The sequence below is a fragment of the Saccopteryx bilineata genome, chromosome 5 (assembly GCF_036850765.1).
Source record: "Saccopteryx bilineata isolate mSacBil1 chromosome 5, mSacBil1_pri_phased_curated, whole genome shotgun sequence".
Taxonomy (NCBI): domain Eukaryota; kingdom Metazoa; phylum Chordata; class Mammalia; order Chiroptera; family Emballonuridae; genus Saccopteryx; species Saccopteryx bilineata.
The window spans coordinates 115,309,564-115,325,918 of NC_089494.1; the positions used below are offsets into that span (position 1 = coordinate 115,309,564).

Here is a 16,355-nt window from a genome sequence, read left to right on the forward strand (position 1 = left end):
TATAGTCTCTTCTGACTTTCTCCTTTCTCCACAGGAATCCATTCTCCTCACACCCCCTAAGTCGCTTTCAGTGTTCTCTTGAAACCTCAAAGAGGTCTCAGAGACCCCAGAAGAGGCTCACAGGCCCCAGACCCCGCGCTGCCACAGCGCGGCTTCCCCCACCTCCCTAGGGAACTTGGTCGCGCCCGGGCCTACCCCAGGAGCCCTACCGCGTCGTCTTGGCAACGCTCTGAGTTGTGGGCGGGAGAGGGCCAAGTCAGGTGCGGCGATCTTCTGAAGTAGGAGCAGTCCTGCGACCGGGGGCGGGGTGGCCCCCTTGGCCGCCCCTGAGCTGCCCTAGCAACCTGAACCTCTGGGAAGGGTCCGAGCGCAAGTCCATCTGGGCTGGGGCCAGGAGGGCTTGGGCCACGCAGGTTAATGGGGATGCGGTGGCGCGTGGGTCTAGGTCGACCCCTGCTCCTGACCCTAGCAGGGAAGGGAGTAAAGTGGGGCTGATGGGGCAGGCGTTTGCGGGATAGAGAGGTTGGGGCAGGGGATCCAGGACGTGGTGGGTGTAAAAGGGAGACAGGTTCACCCTTGGGGGTCAGTGCATTGGTGACGGTTTTGCCCTTTCTTGCACTTGCTTGAAGAAGGGCAGGGAATGCGAGGAAATCAGCGGCTGCGGCGTCGAAGGGGCTGGAAAATGAGCTTGGGGGCAGGGATGAAGCAAGTGAGGTGGAGGCTGCGCTGAAGTGTGGGGAAGCTTCAGCGATGCTACGGAGAAGGATGGGGGGGCGGGGAGAGAAACTTATTGCAGAAACCGATTATTGAGCACCTTCTTCAGTATAGTCAACTACATTTTGCTCAATGCCACAGACCTTTTGGGAATCTAAAGCTATGAACCATCTAAAAATAAATTTTAAAAAAGCACATAGAGCTCCACTCATGATTTCACGTTCAATGTCAGGGGCTTCACAGAGCAGTCCCCAGTCTGTGCAAATGCCCCAGGTTAAGATCTTTAGCTGGGGAAAATTAAAAATCTGTGGGGTTTGTAAAGTGCCATTACAAGGCAATAAATTGTTAGTGCCAGATGAGAAGTAGAGGCAGTAATTGTTAAGGAATGTTAAAGTATTGGGACCAGTGTGGACTTTATGAAGAAAGTAGAACTTAAAATGACTGTTCAGGCAAGGCTGATGAAGGGTATGACATGATCTGGGACCCTAGGTCCTCAGACAGAGCTAGGAAAGACCCAGTGGAGATGGAGGATGCCTATGGTGTCTACCTCCTCATTGCCCCAGAGAGGGACCCAGGAAGATGGCTCATAAATGCCAGTGTCCTGTACAGTGTCTCCAAATGTTAAAGAGTTTCACAGTCACATCTGAGAAACTGATTAGGAGAAATCTCAAAAAGAAGAGGCCTGTTTCTTCAACATTTTCCAAACGTATTCAGCTGTGTGAGAGCCTTTATTTTTTCCTTCACATGCCTCAACTAATAGCTCAAGAAGCATGTGAGAACTACATTCTGGGAAAAACTCTTGAGAATCAGGACCACAGAAGGGCTTTAACCAATGGCACGATATTGGGTCCTGATGTGTGATGCAGAAAAATTCGTGGGACAGCCGTGTGTCAGGACAGACTTGCCAGCAGAGAGACTAGAGGCGGGGCGGGCCTGAACCACAGTAAACTGTGCAATAACAAGAGGTACATTTGTCAAGGATTGAAAAAAAAACAAACATGTGTGTGTGGTTTCTCATGGATAATTAATTATACTGCTACTGTTTTCTGCCCAGGAATTGACCTTTGGCTCTAAAAAGAAGATTCCATTTTTCATGATAAAATGTCAGCCGTGAAAACCCCCAACAGAGAACTGAAGAATGCTGAGGAACCATTTAATAACGTATCGCCCTTTCTTTTGAAGAGCCTAGTTGAAGAGCCCAAGAAAAGAAGGGAAGTGCCTAATCACCTCCTAGAATCAAGTGAGTGCTTAGGAACATATTTACTGTACAACTCACAGCTTCCCAGAGGCTCCAAAGTCCATAAAGCAGAGTGGAATTTTGGGTGCTGATTTGTCTACATGGTGTTTTAGGCTCAGTGGTTTTTATTAAGAACAATGGTTCTATTTAGATCCATCCACTTAACTGATAGATTTTTTTGAGGTGTGAATTAGTCACCAAGTTCTATTGCTTCCACTTCCTCAAATATCTTTTCTATCTGTCCCCACTGCCTTGTCCCTCATCCTCAGTAGATCACCAGGGCCATTGCAATGCTCTTCACCCTGACCACACTCTCCTCCAGACCACCATTCATACCCTAGTCAGTTTCCTTTGTAGAATCCCAGCTGGGGCCCTGGCTGGTTGGCTCAGTGGTAGAGCATCCACCTGGCGTGTGGAAGTCCCTGGTTCAATTCCTGGCCAGGGCACACAGAAGAAGTGACCATCTGCTTCTCCACCTTTCCCCTCTCCTTTCTCTCTATCTATCTCTTCCCCTCCCGCAGCCAAGGCTCCATTGGAGCAAAGTTGACCCGGGTGCTGAGGATGGCTCCATGGCCTCCACCTCAGGCGCTAGAGTGGCTCCAGTTGCAATGGTGCAACGGCCCAGATGGGCAGAGTATCGCCTCTGGTGGGCTTGCGGGTGGATCCCAGTCGGGCACAGATGGGAGTCTATCTGTCTGCCTCCCCGCTTCTCACTTCAGAAAAATACAGGGGGAAAAAAAAGGAATCCCAACTGGTTTCTGTCCCTGTCCTACTGGAATACTCTGAGAGGTTCCCCTTGCATACAGAAAAAGTTGCAATTCCTTCCATTGACGTTTGGCCCTCTTTGTTGCTGATCTTGACCTGCCTACCCAGCATCACCGCCACTCCCGGCTCCAGCCCCTCCATTTTACTCCTGCTCTGCCAACACCTCAGGCATCTATACCTGCTTGCCTTTCCCCATGCATGTTCCTTAGCCTGAAAAGCCTGGTAAATTCTATAGCTATTTTGTAAAAGGCCAATCATTTTACCTACGTTATTTTCATTTAATTCAAATGACATCAACATCCTATTTCCATGTTACTGTCGGGGAAGCTGATACCCAGAGAGGTCAAATGAGTTCCCCTAAGTGGCACAACTAAATGGAGAGTTAGTGTCCAGCTTCCTCTTGTCATACTAGGTTGCTTCCTGTCTTCTTTCAAAGTGCAGTGCAAAAGCTGGAAATGTAATATTTGGTGTGGCTCTTTTGTCATTGTAGAACCTGTTGAGTGAAAATTAGTATACTTGACTATTTCTGGGCATTAAGAGAAATGCTTATTTGCATATATTTTATGCCCCTAAAAACAAAAACAAAACATTAAAAAATCATCAAATAATGTTAATTTTAATACTTAAATAATTACCAGATTACCTACAGAGACCGTCAGTCCCCCTGAAACCCATCCTTATCCCCATTCCAGCCCTTCAGTTTGGCCCAAAGCTGATGACAGCAGCAGCTCACCTGGTGAGAAGCAAAAACACAAATGTTTCACACCCACTTCAGGTGTATTCTAGAATCACAGTGAGCTCAGGGTGGGTGAGGGTGTCTGTGGCTCATGAGACTGGGATATAGTCAAAGTTGAAAATGATCCTTTATAAGAAACTGGATAATGTCTTTAAATTGAGGGAGGCAGTTTAGTGGTTAGAATGATGCAGACCTGGGCTTGATTTTTAACTACCAGCTGTGGGCAAGTTGCTTAATCTTGGTGAGTCGCACTCAGCTCTCTTATCTACAAAATGGAGATACACAGGGTTGGAGTGAGGATTACAAATGCACGTGTGGCATAACGCACTGGAGGCACGGAAACAATTGTACAGTGGGTTCTCGGTGCCTTCTCCATACATCTTGGCTCATGTCTGTATGAAGAGCAGGGGAAAGTTTGGTAGACCTGGGCCCTTTTGTGAGCTCAGCTGTTTTTAACCTTGTACTCAAAACTAGAAAGAAAAAAAAAGACACTCATATTACAATAACAGTTTGAGACTTACTCTCCAGAGCTATAATTATTCAGAGTTTTAAGATTGCTCTATATCAAATAATAGATATTACATAATATCCATTTTAAAAGATTACTATATATCACATTGTAATTCTATACAGAGGAAATCAAATAATAAGAGTTAAATATACAGTTAAACACTTAGTGTTCATATTCTTTGAACTGGCATTCAGTACATAATAAGTAGGCACTGTGCTGTGCAGAGCAAAGACAGGCCTGCACATTTTATGAGCTTGTGTTTTTCTAAAAATACTTGCACAATATGTAAAGGGCAAATTATTTTAATAGGTAATTAACAATGAAGATGAATTTCTATTATGATGATCTCTCCCAAGTAATGTGTAAAAATAGAAGGAAAGGCCCTACAGTTTTTGGAACAGATCATTAATCTTGTTGACAGCTATATCTTCTGAAACTTTCGTTTGCTTAAAATATTCTAATTTAAAAAGAGCCCATGTTAATAGAATTTTCTTTTACTTAACATTTTCTTTTATGTCTCATCTCATCATGTATTTATTTACATTGTTTTCATAGAAATTTATGCAAAACTTCTGAATAATAAGGTCATACAAGCCAAGCCTGGGATAGTGCACTTTGGAGGCTATCAAGTAGAAAAACAACACCAACAGTTTCTGGTAGGTACTTTGTAAGTGGATTAATTAATCATAATAGGCCCTGGCCTGTTGGCTCAGTGGTAGAGCATTGACCTGGTGCATGGATGTCCCAGGTTCTTTCTCCAGCAGCCAGTTGGAGAAAGTTGGCCCCAGGGCACTCAGGCTGGCTCCATGGCCTCACCTCAGGTGCTTAAAATAGCTCGGTTGCCAAGCAACAGAGCAATGGTTCCAGATGGGCAGAGCATCTCCCAGTAGTGGGCTTTCCCCATAGATCCGGGTTGAGGGCATGGAAAAGTCTGTCTCTCTGCCTCCTCGCTTCTCACTTAAGGAAAAAAAAATCATTAATCATAATAATGAGAGATATGGATTTTCTTCATTTAAACTACTCATTCATCTAATTAGCAACAGAAGTGCAGGTATAAATTGGGCCAGAAAGATAGTTCAAGGGTGAGAAATTTTCAAGTCACATCAATGTCCTTGGACAAGTTACTTCCCTCAGGCCAGAGGCTCTTCTCAGCTCTCTTAACAAATGGGTGTCCTTGCTGTGTGACTGTTCGAGGCAAGGAACTGTGCTTGTGTCTCACATAATTCAATTTAGTGCTATGCTAGCTCTGTGGAAGTTGTCATCTTCCTCTAATTATATAGATGTGGAAAACAAAATTCCAAAAGGTTAAATAGTTGGCTCAAAAACACAGAGCTACTAAGTGATGGAGACAGAGGGACTCAGGCTGCCTTCCTCCAAGCCAGCGCACTACTGATCCAGGCCCCTTCCTAAGAGGCCCCAGCGAGGGTTTTGTTTCACTTGCCCAAGTCAGAGGCCATGCCTAAATCAATCATCCTGGCCAAAGAGATTCTGGCCAGGTCTTGGATGGCAGGAATCAGCTCCATTGAATGAGCTGCAGAAGGGACAGATGAAGCCTACAGTGACTGCCATCTCCCACAGAGCCACATGGAGGCCCAGTCCTTGCTGGGTCCCTTCCATTGACCAGGACATTCAGACTGGAGTGGGTTATGCGTGACTGCAGCATTGCTAACTTCCATGCCAAAAGGGACCTGCATGTTTAAGTCTATACTGCAAACCTCGGTGGCCTCAGCACTGAGCTCATACCAAGCAGGACATCAGAACTACTCCAGCTGGACCTGAGAACAAAGCCGGACTGGCTTCTGAGCATGTGTTAGGAAGGCAGAGGTGGGCTTTCTCCACGTGGGCCCTCTGGGATCTGGCTTTGTATGTGATATCACCTTCTGTCCCCTGTCTCCCCACCAAGAGAGTCTCCACTTTTAAATGTACTACATTCTTAAAAGCCATGTCTTAAGTCAGGTAACTTTAAGAGAGAATTCTGACTGTTGTGTTAGACTTCTCAGAGGAGAATTGCTGAAAGAAACTGACAAGTGGCACAGCTTCTCGGGAAGAGAGGGCAGGCTTTCTCAAGCTGTCCTCAGTGAACAGAGTGTTCAGTTTTCATGAGTTCTTGCATCTCGCAGTGGGTGGAGAGAGGACAGGTCAGGAGAGAAACCTGGTAGGTGCCATGTGTTTCCACTCAGGAAAAGGGTTAGGATTTAAAACTGACTAGGAACTTCACCCATTAACCTACAGGGACACAATTCTTAGAACATTGCATCAAAGACCAAGGCTAGTAATACATTCTGGAGCTTGCTTTTCCTGGTTATTAGGTCTCCTGTCTAAATTATAGTAGGATAGATTTTAAATAATTAGCATTCATAAATATTCATTGTTTATAATGAATAAACAATTCACCACCCATCCCTAGCCCCCTCACTCTCCTCAACCCCCCACCCTAGGCAGCTACAATCTACTTTCTGTTGCGATAGATTTGCCTATTCTAGACATTCCATATAAAAGAAATTTATGGACATATGGTCTTTTGTGACTAGCTTTTTTCATTTAGCATGTTTTCCAGGCTTATTCAGCTTATAGTATATATCAGTACTTCATTTCTTTTAATGGCTGAATAATATTCAATTGTACAGATGTATATCATCACTTTGCTTATGCATTCATTTATCCATTGATGGACATTTGGGCTTATACTTTGGGACTATTTTGAATAATGAATGCTGTTATGAGCATTCATGCACATGTTTGTTTTTCGTTTTCTTTTTAAAAATTTTTATTTTTAATTTATTGTGTGGACATGGTTTCAAGTGCCCCACTCAATATAACACCCTCTACCCACCACATTGTGCCCCCATGCCCCATGCCAAGTCTCTTTCCACCCTATTCCCCACCTCGTACTCCTTGCAATTATTCGTATTTACTCTTTTATTTTATTTTTAAAGGAACATTTTTCTGAGGAAATACTATCTTTTTTATTACTATTGATTGCTTTTAGAAAGAGAGAGAGAGACAGAGAGAAGCATTAACTCATTGTTCCACTCAGTTGTTCCATTTAGTTGTGCACTCATTGATTGCTTCTCATATGTGCCCTGATCGGGGATTGGACCCACGAACTCGGTGCACCAGACAATGCTTTATTCACTGGGCCATCCAACCAGGGCATGTGCACATGCTTTTGTATGAACATAGTCTCTTGGATATATATTAAGGAGGAGAACATTAGTTTTCTGTGGCTGCCATAACAAATTACCACCATCTTAGGGCTTAAAAAGAAAAACCAGAAAATTATTCTGGATACCAGAGTCCAAAACCAAGGAGTCAGTAGGGCCATGTTCTCTTGAGAACTCTTGAGAAGACTCTTTCCTTGCTTCTTCCAGCTTCTGGGGCTCCAAGGGTTCTTTGTCCTGTGGCTACATAACTCTAGTCTCTACTTGCATCTTCACATGGATTGATTCCCTATATCTTTTCCTCTGGTACTTAAAAGGACTTTTTATTGGATGTAGGGCCTATTTGGGTAATCAGGATGTTCTCATTTCAAGGTCCAGCTTAATAATATCTGCAATGACCCTTTTCCCAAATAAGGTCACATTCTTAGGTTCCAGGTATTGGGGTGTGCACATATTTTTTGAGGCTACCATTCAACTTTTTTTATTTGCATTTTCTTAATGACTGATGATGTCAAGCATCTTCTCATTAGCTTCCTGGTCATGATGTAAAGAGGTTGTGCAGGGTAAGCTATTTGGGATAATCTGTGAACTAAGTGAGGAGTGGAGATGACATTCTGGGCCTGGAGGAGGTGGTGGAGAGGGGCGAGGGTAAGCCAGCATGCAGCACATTTGGAGACCTGTATGCAGTCTTGTTTACATGGGCTGAGGATTTTTCAAGGGAGGCAAAGCTTCATTCTGCTGAAAGACAGAGCTGCTTCTGTCTTTTGTATAACACAGTGCCTTCCACACAGAAGGCACCCAATAAACACTTGTGAAGATATTGAACACCACTTTATAGTGTCAACTAATGATTCTTGGTGCCAATTCAATGTCAACAGGAATCCCTAAATTGGGGTATAGTGAAGAAGGAAACTTTATTCCATGCAAACAGCTCAATTGTGCTACAGACTGACTGTGAAGCTCAGTTATGAAGCAGCACAGCCGTGAAGGTGGCCCGGGCCAAGATGGCCCTAGGGTGAGGTTGCGCTGCTCTGCTTTGGTCTGCTCCACTTGCTCTGTTCTGTTTCATTCTGCTTCATTCAACTTTGGTTTCTTCAGCTCCAGCCAGGAAAACAATCTTCTGTCTTCAGTAAAAAGGGAAAGTGCTTTCTCTGAGCCAGAGGGATGCTGGCTTATACAGAGAAAAGGCCCTGTCCCTTTTCCCTGATTGGTCCATACTCATACAAATAAAATCTCCAAGTCTTCAAAATTTGATTGGTCCCAAAGGCAATCTCCTGATTGGTCAAAATGGAGTCACTCTGATTGGTTAATGAAGATACTGGGTTTATAGCTGTGCAGCTCCAATTAGACAGAGTAAGCTTCAGTCCTGTTGGTTGAAATACAATTGCAGGAACTCCTTAATCAGGACTGACTCAGATGGCAGGAGACAGTGCGGACAGGAAGTTCAGTGTGGGAAGTAGGCAGCTTAGTGCAGGCTTATCGCTGAAGTATGGTTTGTGTTGATGTTTAGCAAGAGCTGTTAGGTACTTTTTTTTAAAGTTGACCCCAGTCATCCACCAGGAGCCCTTCTTGGTAGGTATCTTCTTTCTCGGGGTCCACAATTGGAAGTGAGTGACTTGGCAGAGACTCAGTAATTCCAAGTAAATGCAGATTAAAGTCTAAATTATCATACTGCTTCTTTTGGACTTTAAAACACACAAAAATAGCCTGACCAGGCATGGCACAGTGGATAGAACATCAGACTGGGATGCGGAAAGACCCAGGTTCAGAACCCAAGGTCACCAGCTTGAGCACGGGCTCATCTGGTTTGAGCAAGGCTCACCAGCTTGGACCCAAGGTCACTGGCTTGAGCATGGGGACACTCACTCTGCTGTAGCCCCCCCCCCTCCACCAGTCAAGGCACATATGAGAAAGCAATCAATGAACAACTAAAGTGCCACAATGAAAAATTGATGCTTCTCATCTCTCTCCCTTCCTGTCTGTCTGTCCCTATCTGACCCTCCCTCTGTCTCTCTCTGTCTCTGTCACAAAACAAACAAACAAACACAGAAATAAATAAAAACACAAAATGATTTCATCTTAATAACATTCTAGGAGATCTTGGAGAGCCAGCCTCCTGTTTCCTTCGGTAAAGTTAAGCAAAAGCTTAGGGCAATTACCTTGAGATTCTTGCCAAACAAGGGGGGACATCCAACTGCTTTTATCTTGGTTTTGCTACAGGAAACTATGCAAATTGCCCAAGAATGGAATGACTGAATGTGGGTTTAAAACCACAATGAACTGTTCACTAACATTTGAGATTGATCCAGACCTGTTAAAAGAAATGAAAGCATTTTGCTTGGATTTATATTTAAATCAATGCTTTCATTTACTTTAAAATTTGAAACAGTGATGTCCAGTGTTCTCAAAAACTAAAAATTCTTAAGTTCTTTTTCCCCTCTGTGTTAAGGTTTTGTCTGGGAAACTATATTTATTAGTTAAATAATAATTTCCCCATGAGACAGCCGGTGTTAATGTTGTCAGCCCAAAAGAAAGTTGTCAGCCTCAGCCTTGCCTTTCATGAATTCACAGTTCCTTCAGGCTTTCTGAAATAATAGTGTTTATCTTCAATTTCGTAGTGCAGCCATTAGAAACCCCCCCCCCCCAATCCCAGCAGCCTCTCCTCAGTGTGCAAGGGTGGGAGGCAAAGCCTGGGGGTGAGCTCAGAGCATTTCTGGGGCTTCCACTTTGCTCTCTTGTTTTAGAGAAATGCATTAGAGAGCAAAATTTTAGAGCAAAATGCATGACCAATGTGCATTTTAAGATTAAAAAGCTCTTTTAAGGCTGCTTAAATTTTGTCCCCAGACGCCTGGGGTTAAGTATTAACCTTCTCTGAGAAGCTGTGCCACTGAAGGGAAGTATTAAAAGATGCCAACCTCCTGTCTGAAATTTGTTTGGGGCAATACGATGAGAAGTGCTTGGGATTAAAGGTGAGCCCCTGTCCACCCGAAGCCAGGACTTCTCTGGAGGGTGGGTTTTGCTCTGTCCTGTCAGGGATGAGTGGACTCTCCTGAGAAGACCCAGAGGGGCAGTGATGGGAGGGGAAATGAAGAGTGCTGTGGGCAATATGGGGGAAATCGCTGTGACTCTCAAGTAAAAGCTATTAAACCCACTGGCTGAGTGGGTTTTCGTTTGTGTGTTGTGAGGATCAGTTCTGAAAAACTGAAGCTGGGGCTGAATTTCATGTGATTCCCTGATGAAGGGACATTAAGGTCATGAGGGCCAGGAGAAAGTCAGCCCATGGTGGACCAGATATCTTAGAGCAGTGGTCCCCAACCATTTTTGGGCCACGGACTGGTTTAATGTCAAAATATTTTCACGGACCAGCCTTTACGGTGGGACGGATAAATGTATCACGTGACCGAGACAAGTGTCAAGAGTGAGTCTTAGATGGATGTAACAGAGGCAATATGGTCATTTTTTAAAAATAAAACATCGTTCAGACTTAAATATAAATAAAATGGAAATAATGTAAGTTATTTATTCTTTCTCTGTGGACCGGTACCAAATGATTCACAGACCAGTACCGGTCCGCAGCCCAGGAGTTGGGGACCACTATCTTAGAGGGTTTGGGGACATCTACTGACCCCCAAAATGGGAAGACAGGGTAAGATTTTAGGCAAATCTCAAGGGTAACAGGGGTAATCATTCATGCTTTCTTATGTTTTCAAATAAACTGTTATTATTAATTTAAAATACACTTTCTCAACACTTCCTTCACCTTCTCAAGGCTCATTTTTCCTTGATTATTACTTTTCTCTCCAGTTTTAGTTGCAAGTAGGTAACTAAAAGGGCCCCTTGAAGGTCAAGAGATGTCGTAGCAACTTTTTAAAAAAGTTTTTAACATATATATGTGATGTGTCAAAACAAGGTCACAAAAATTGTGGTATTTTAAGAATGTTCACAGGTGACAAATGAGAACTTCCAACAAATGCAAACACCAGTGTAACCTCACCAAGAAATAATGCCTGAAGTCTAATTTAGGGCTTTGATAAATGTGAGGCTTTAGGCAATGGGCTCAGTGACAGTCCCAGCCTCTGCCCTAGACTTTGGAAACCAAAGACCTCTTAACTGTCCCTTGGCCCAGGCAGAGAAGCCCAGATCCGCAGAATAAGTCCTGCTCCCCTTTCAAGAGGAAGGAAAAACACCTCTATTCAGAGACTCAGTTGATTTATCCAGCAAGTTGTCCCGCTTCACAGGACTGGCCTCCTGTCACCATCAATGAACTCCCTAACTTGAGTTCTTTTTATTTTTTTTCAAAAAAATTTTTTTTAGATTTTATTTATTCATTTTTATTAGAGAGAGAGAGAGAGGGATAGATAAAGAACAGGGGGAGGAACAGGAAGCATCAACTCCCATATGTGCCTTGACCAGGCAAGCCCAGGGTTTTGAACCGGCAACCTCAGCATTCCAGGTCGACGCTTTATCAACTGCGCCACCACAGGTCAGGCCCTAACTTGAGTTCTTTTAAATTTCCATGGCCCTAGCCAGTGAGCTCAGTTGGTTAAGAGCATCATCTGAAATGACGAGGTTGTGGGATTGAGACTGATCAGGGCACACTCGGGAAGCAGCCAAATGCAGGACTGAGTGGAACAACAAATGAATACTTTCCTTATCTCTTCCTTCTCTCTCCCTTCTTTTATCTGTCTCTCAAATAAATAAATAAATAAATAAATAAATAAATAAATAAATAAAGACTTAAGCCCAGGCTAGATAGCTTGGTTGGTAGGAGCATCCTCCTGGAGTGTGGAGGTTGCCAGTTCAATTCCCTGGTCAGGGCACATACAGAAACAGCTTGATGTTCCTGTCTCTCTCTTTCTCTACCTCTCTCAGAAAAACGAAATTCCCCCGAGATGGATAGGAGGCTATCCTACCCACACTGCCACACTCTTTTTTTTTTTCCTTCTGATTTTTTGACTGCCTAAGTGTTTTGGGGTCCCCAGGACCAGTGGCATGTAATTAGAGAAACAGAGTTGGTGGGTGGCTGGCTTCTTAGCTCAGTTAAATCACAGTGCTAAATTAATTTCAACAAGAAGATTCACACAGTAACCTGTCAGGATTGGGGGTCCTGGCGGGGGCAAGGGGTACAGCCTCTGGTTCAAGTTCTTAAGCTGAGCAGGAGGCACATGGGCACATTTCATTATTCAATAAATGATGTTTGCTGTGTTTATTTCATTACTCTTTAAATGGCATTTGATAGATTTAGAAACTTTTTATTTATTTATTTTTATTTTATTATTTTACAAAGACAGAGAGAGTCAGTTGCTGGCTCAGCAACTTGGGGCTTGAAGCCAGCGACCTTTGGGCTCAAACCAGTGACCATGGGATCATGTCTATGATCCCATGCTCAAGCCAGCAACCCTGCACTCAAGCTGGTGAGCCTGTGCTCAAACTGGCAACCTCAGGGTTTCAAACCTCGGTCCTTTGTGTCCCAGTCCAAAGCTCTATCCACTGTGCCACCGCCTGGTCAGGCTAGAAACTTTTAAAAAATTAAAAAATACATTGTATCACCTGACCTGTGGTGGCACAGTGGATAAAGTGTCGACCTGGGAATGCTGAGGTCGCCGGTTCAAAACCCTGGGCTTGCCTGGTCAAGGCATGTATGAGAGTTGATGCTTTCTGCTCCTCTCCCTTCTCTCTCTCTCTCTCTAAAACAACTGAATAAAGTTAAAAATAAAATATTTAAAAAGAAAAAAATACATTGTATCTTCTCAAATCCCTTTAGGAATAAGATGAGGGATAAATAAATGAGGAAATGAATATGCAAATATTAAAACAATATGTTCATTCTGAATGCTTCTTTTTCTCTCCCAGCATCTGGTCAATGTTTCCAATGAGGACACACATGTTCATATTTTACCACCACAAACCAAATATTTTCAGATCAAATACGTGAAAAAGGTAAACTCCTTGGGATGGCCTGCTCTCCCGCGGTGCTCTTTGTTGGGTTGTGGTTTTCTGTGTCACAGTCACCTTGCGATAGGGGTGTAGCATGTTGTTAGCAGAGTCCTGTTCTCTGAGTGCTCTAGGGCTTGTGCCAACAGGCGTCCCTTGTCTTCTAGGAACACCGCCTTGTCCCTGGCTTGTCCCTAACGGTCACCATTACATTTTCTCCAGACGAGTGGCGATACTATTACGATTGCATCCATGTCCACTGTAAAGTAAGTTTCTTAAAATCAGGTTTTTGAGGGTGGGAAAAGTGTCAAAACTAATATCCTCAAGGGAAGAAGAGAGCTGGAAGGATAGATGTGATGTTTCTCAGCCTGTTGCCTGGAGCTCCTTATTCAGCCAGTCTGAGTGGCATAGGTTCCCACCCAGGGGGTCCCAGGTGGGCTGCGTTAGGCTGCTGAGAAGTGGGGCAGAGTGCAGATGCAGTCTGCAGCTGGTTTCCCACCTGCCCTGACCTCGAAACCTCATTCATCATCTGGAGCCGGTGGCTGATGACGACTTTTTCAATAACTCAGCCTCACTCCTTTAAGTGCTAGACCCCCGAGTTATGTTTATAAACACTGGGACTGTACTTTGTGTGGGAATGTCTCGGGGTGTACAGGATGTGGGAGCCTGTGTGGCCTGGCCCCAGGTGGCTGTCTGTGCTGTGCTGTGTGACTTCACATGAGCCTTTTCTAGGTCACCCAATTCATCCTTTGGCCTCCAGGCAGGGCCAGCGCCCTGCTGTTAATCCTCCTCTGACACCAGTCATTTCCACACTTCTCTCTGCTCTAATGTCCAGCCCCAGCTCTTGTAAGCTAAGAAGCCTTAAGGTTAATTAAATTCAAAATTTCAAAACTAAAATGGAAGAGTTTGCTTTAGTAACTAACAATTATCAATTTTTAAAAAGAAAAAGAAAACCTAAAACTGAAACTGGAATATTGTTTTCTGGAAAAAATTTTCATACCAAGAACACAAATCCCTAAGCCGGGCATTGTATAGAGTGCCCCATACCTCTCCTGCTCCTAATATGCTGCTCACAAAAATTTGGGGATATTTCAAAATGAATATGAAGCAATAAAAAAAAAGCATTTGATTTTTTATTATTAAACAAGAACATCAGGAAAGCAAACAAGTCAAAGAAAGTTGTTTGATTATGCAATTAAGATGCAAAATGAACTTTATATTTATTTATTTATTTATTTATTTATTTATTTATTTATTTATTACAGAGACAGAGAGTGAGTCAGAGAGAGGGATAGACAGGGACAGACAGACAGGAACAGAGAGAGATGAGAAGCATCAATCATTAGTTTTTCATTGCGCATTGCAACACCTTAGTTGTTCATTGATTGCTTTCTCATATGTGCCTTGACCGCGGGCCTTCAGCATACCGAGTAACCCCTTGCTGGAGCCAGCGACCTTGGGTTCAAGCTGGTGAGCTTTTACTCAAACCAGATGAGCCCGCGCTCAAGCTGGTGACCTCGGGGGTCTTGAACCTGGGTCCTCTGCATCCCAGTCCGACGCTCTATCCACTGCGCCACGGCCTGATCAGGCGCAAAATTAACTTTTATTTCATTGGTGAAAATGCACTATACCAAAGGCTGAAAGTACTGGAGTATTTGCACGTTCCCTGATCCCCTAATTTTTGTGAGCAGTAGTAGTACTAATAATACCTTGCATTGTTACAGTACTTTTAACTTCTTAAGGCCATCAGCTACTTTAATTCTCAAAAATACCTTTAACAAAAGGCAGAATATCCCTATTTTGCACAGGAAGAAATAGGCTGTAGAGGTTAACGGTCACGTTTAAGGTCCACCATGGTGCGGGACTAGAAGCAGCATCCATCCTCTTCCAGCCTCTGTTCGCTATTGGGCCCAGGAGCAGCTGTTCTGTGCTGGTTTCTCTTTCTCTCGGGCCACCAAGGGCTGTGTTTCCCTCTTTCTTTTATTTCTTTTCTTTCTTTCTTTTTTTTTTTTTTTTTTGTGACAGAGACAGAGAGAGAGGGACAGATAGGGACAGACAGACAGGAAGGGAGAGAGATGAGAAACATCTTCATTACACCACCTTAGTTGTTATTGACTGCTTTCTCATATGTGCTTTGAGGGTGGCAGGCTACAGCAGAATGAGTGACCCCTTGCTCAAGCCAGTGACCTTGGGCTTCAAGCCAGCAACCTTTGGGCTCAAGCCAGTGACCATCAGATCATGTCTATGATCCCACACTCAAGCCAGTGACCCCACACTCAAGCTGGTGAGCCTGCGCTCAAGCTGGCGACCTCGGGGTTTTGAACCTGGATCTACCGCGTCCCAGTTTGACGCTCTATCCATTGCACCACCATCTGGTCAGGCTCCCTCTTACTCTCTGAAATAGAAACAAACTACTATCTTTATGTCTATGTGAAGTCATATTTGTCTTTAGCTTTCCTGAATAATAATGAATATCATTTCAATGAGATATGTTTAAAATTATTTATGCTTTGTTTGTAGCTAAGAAAAATCAACATTTTAAATGCTGTATTTAAACACTTAAGTTTCTTAAGGAAATATTTTTTTAAGAAATATTTTTTAATGATAGAAAACAAAATAAAATAGCTACAAGTCATTTTTAAAACTTGTAGTCTTCAGTGTGTAAACTTGACATTTTCCCCATTACCTCTAGGATGATGAAACTTTGCTTATTCCCATCCATGCCTATCCTGTCATGAACACACTGGATTTCCCCTCATTTATAAATCTATCTAATGTGCTACTCGGTGAAAGGTGAGTTTATCAAAATGGCCATAGGATGTGAAAAGCTAAGAGATATTCACATACATAAAAACTCATATTTGTATTTTTTCTAATGGAAGGTTATCTTTCTAGCTGAGTTATACTGGACTATGACTGAAAAGAAAAAGAAAACACACACACAAAGTCAAAATACTATAAGCAAGAGAAGGAATTAATTGGGTCATTTAACTGAAAGATGCAAGATGGACCTTCAGGCATGCCTGGGTCTAGGAGTTTAACTCCGGTTGCAGGACCCTGACTCTGCCATGTCTTGGTTTTCTACAGGCTTCCTTTTCAGGCCCCTCTTCACGGGGCTGAGACAGCGGCCAGAAGCTCCAAACACTATTTGTAGCATGGGTGGTTGGAAGGGCTGGAGGGATTGGACATTTAAGCAAACTCTCAGGACCAAGTTTTAATAGAACAACTTGGAGCTCCCGCCCATCCACTAACCAATCTTTATTTTTAAATGAAGGGGGAAATGAATGCAGGGATGAC

The 16,355-nt window shown here is 43.5% G+C and overlaps 1 protein-coding gene across 2 annotated transcripts in view; it reads left to right on the forward strand.

The window, feature by feature from the left end:
* Positions 1-250: 250 nt before the first annotated feature.
* CFAP221 (cilia and flagella associated protein 221) overlaps positions 251-16,355 on the forward strand; it is a 94,191-nt gene continuing 78,086 nt past the window's right edge. The window contains exons 1-6 of one of the 2 annotated variants that reach the window (XM_066280217.1): positions 251-413; positions 1,769-1,954; positions 4,519-4,619; positions 12,978-13,064; positions 13,226-13,324; positions 15,751-15,851. In XM_066280217.1, the coding sequence (XP_066136314.1) occupies positions 1,816-1,954; positions 4,519-4,619; positions 12,978-13,064; positions 13,226-13,324; positions 15,751-15,851 (527 nt within the window). In that variant the 5' untranslated portion in view covers positions 251-413; positions 1,769-1,815. The remainder of the gene's footprint in view (positions 414-1,768; positions 1,955-4,518; positions 4,620-12,977; positions 13,065-13,225; positions 13,325-15,750; positions 15,852-16,355) is intronic. The other variant, XM_066280216.1, reaches the window with a different exon arrangement.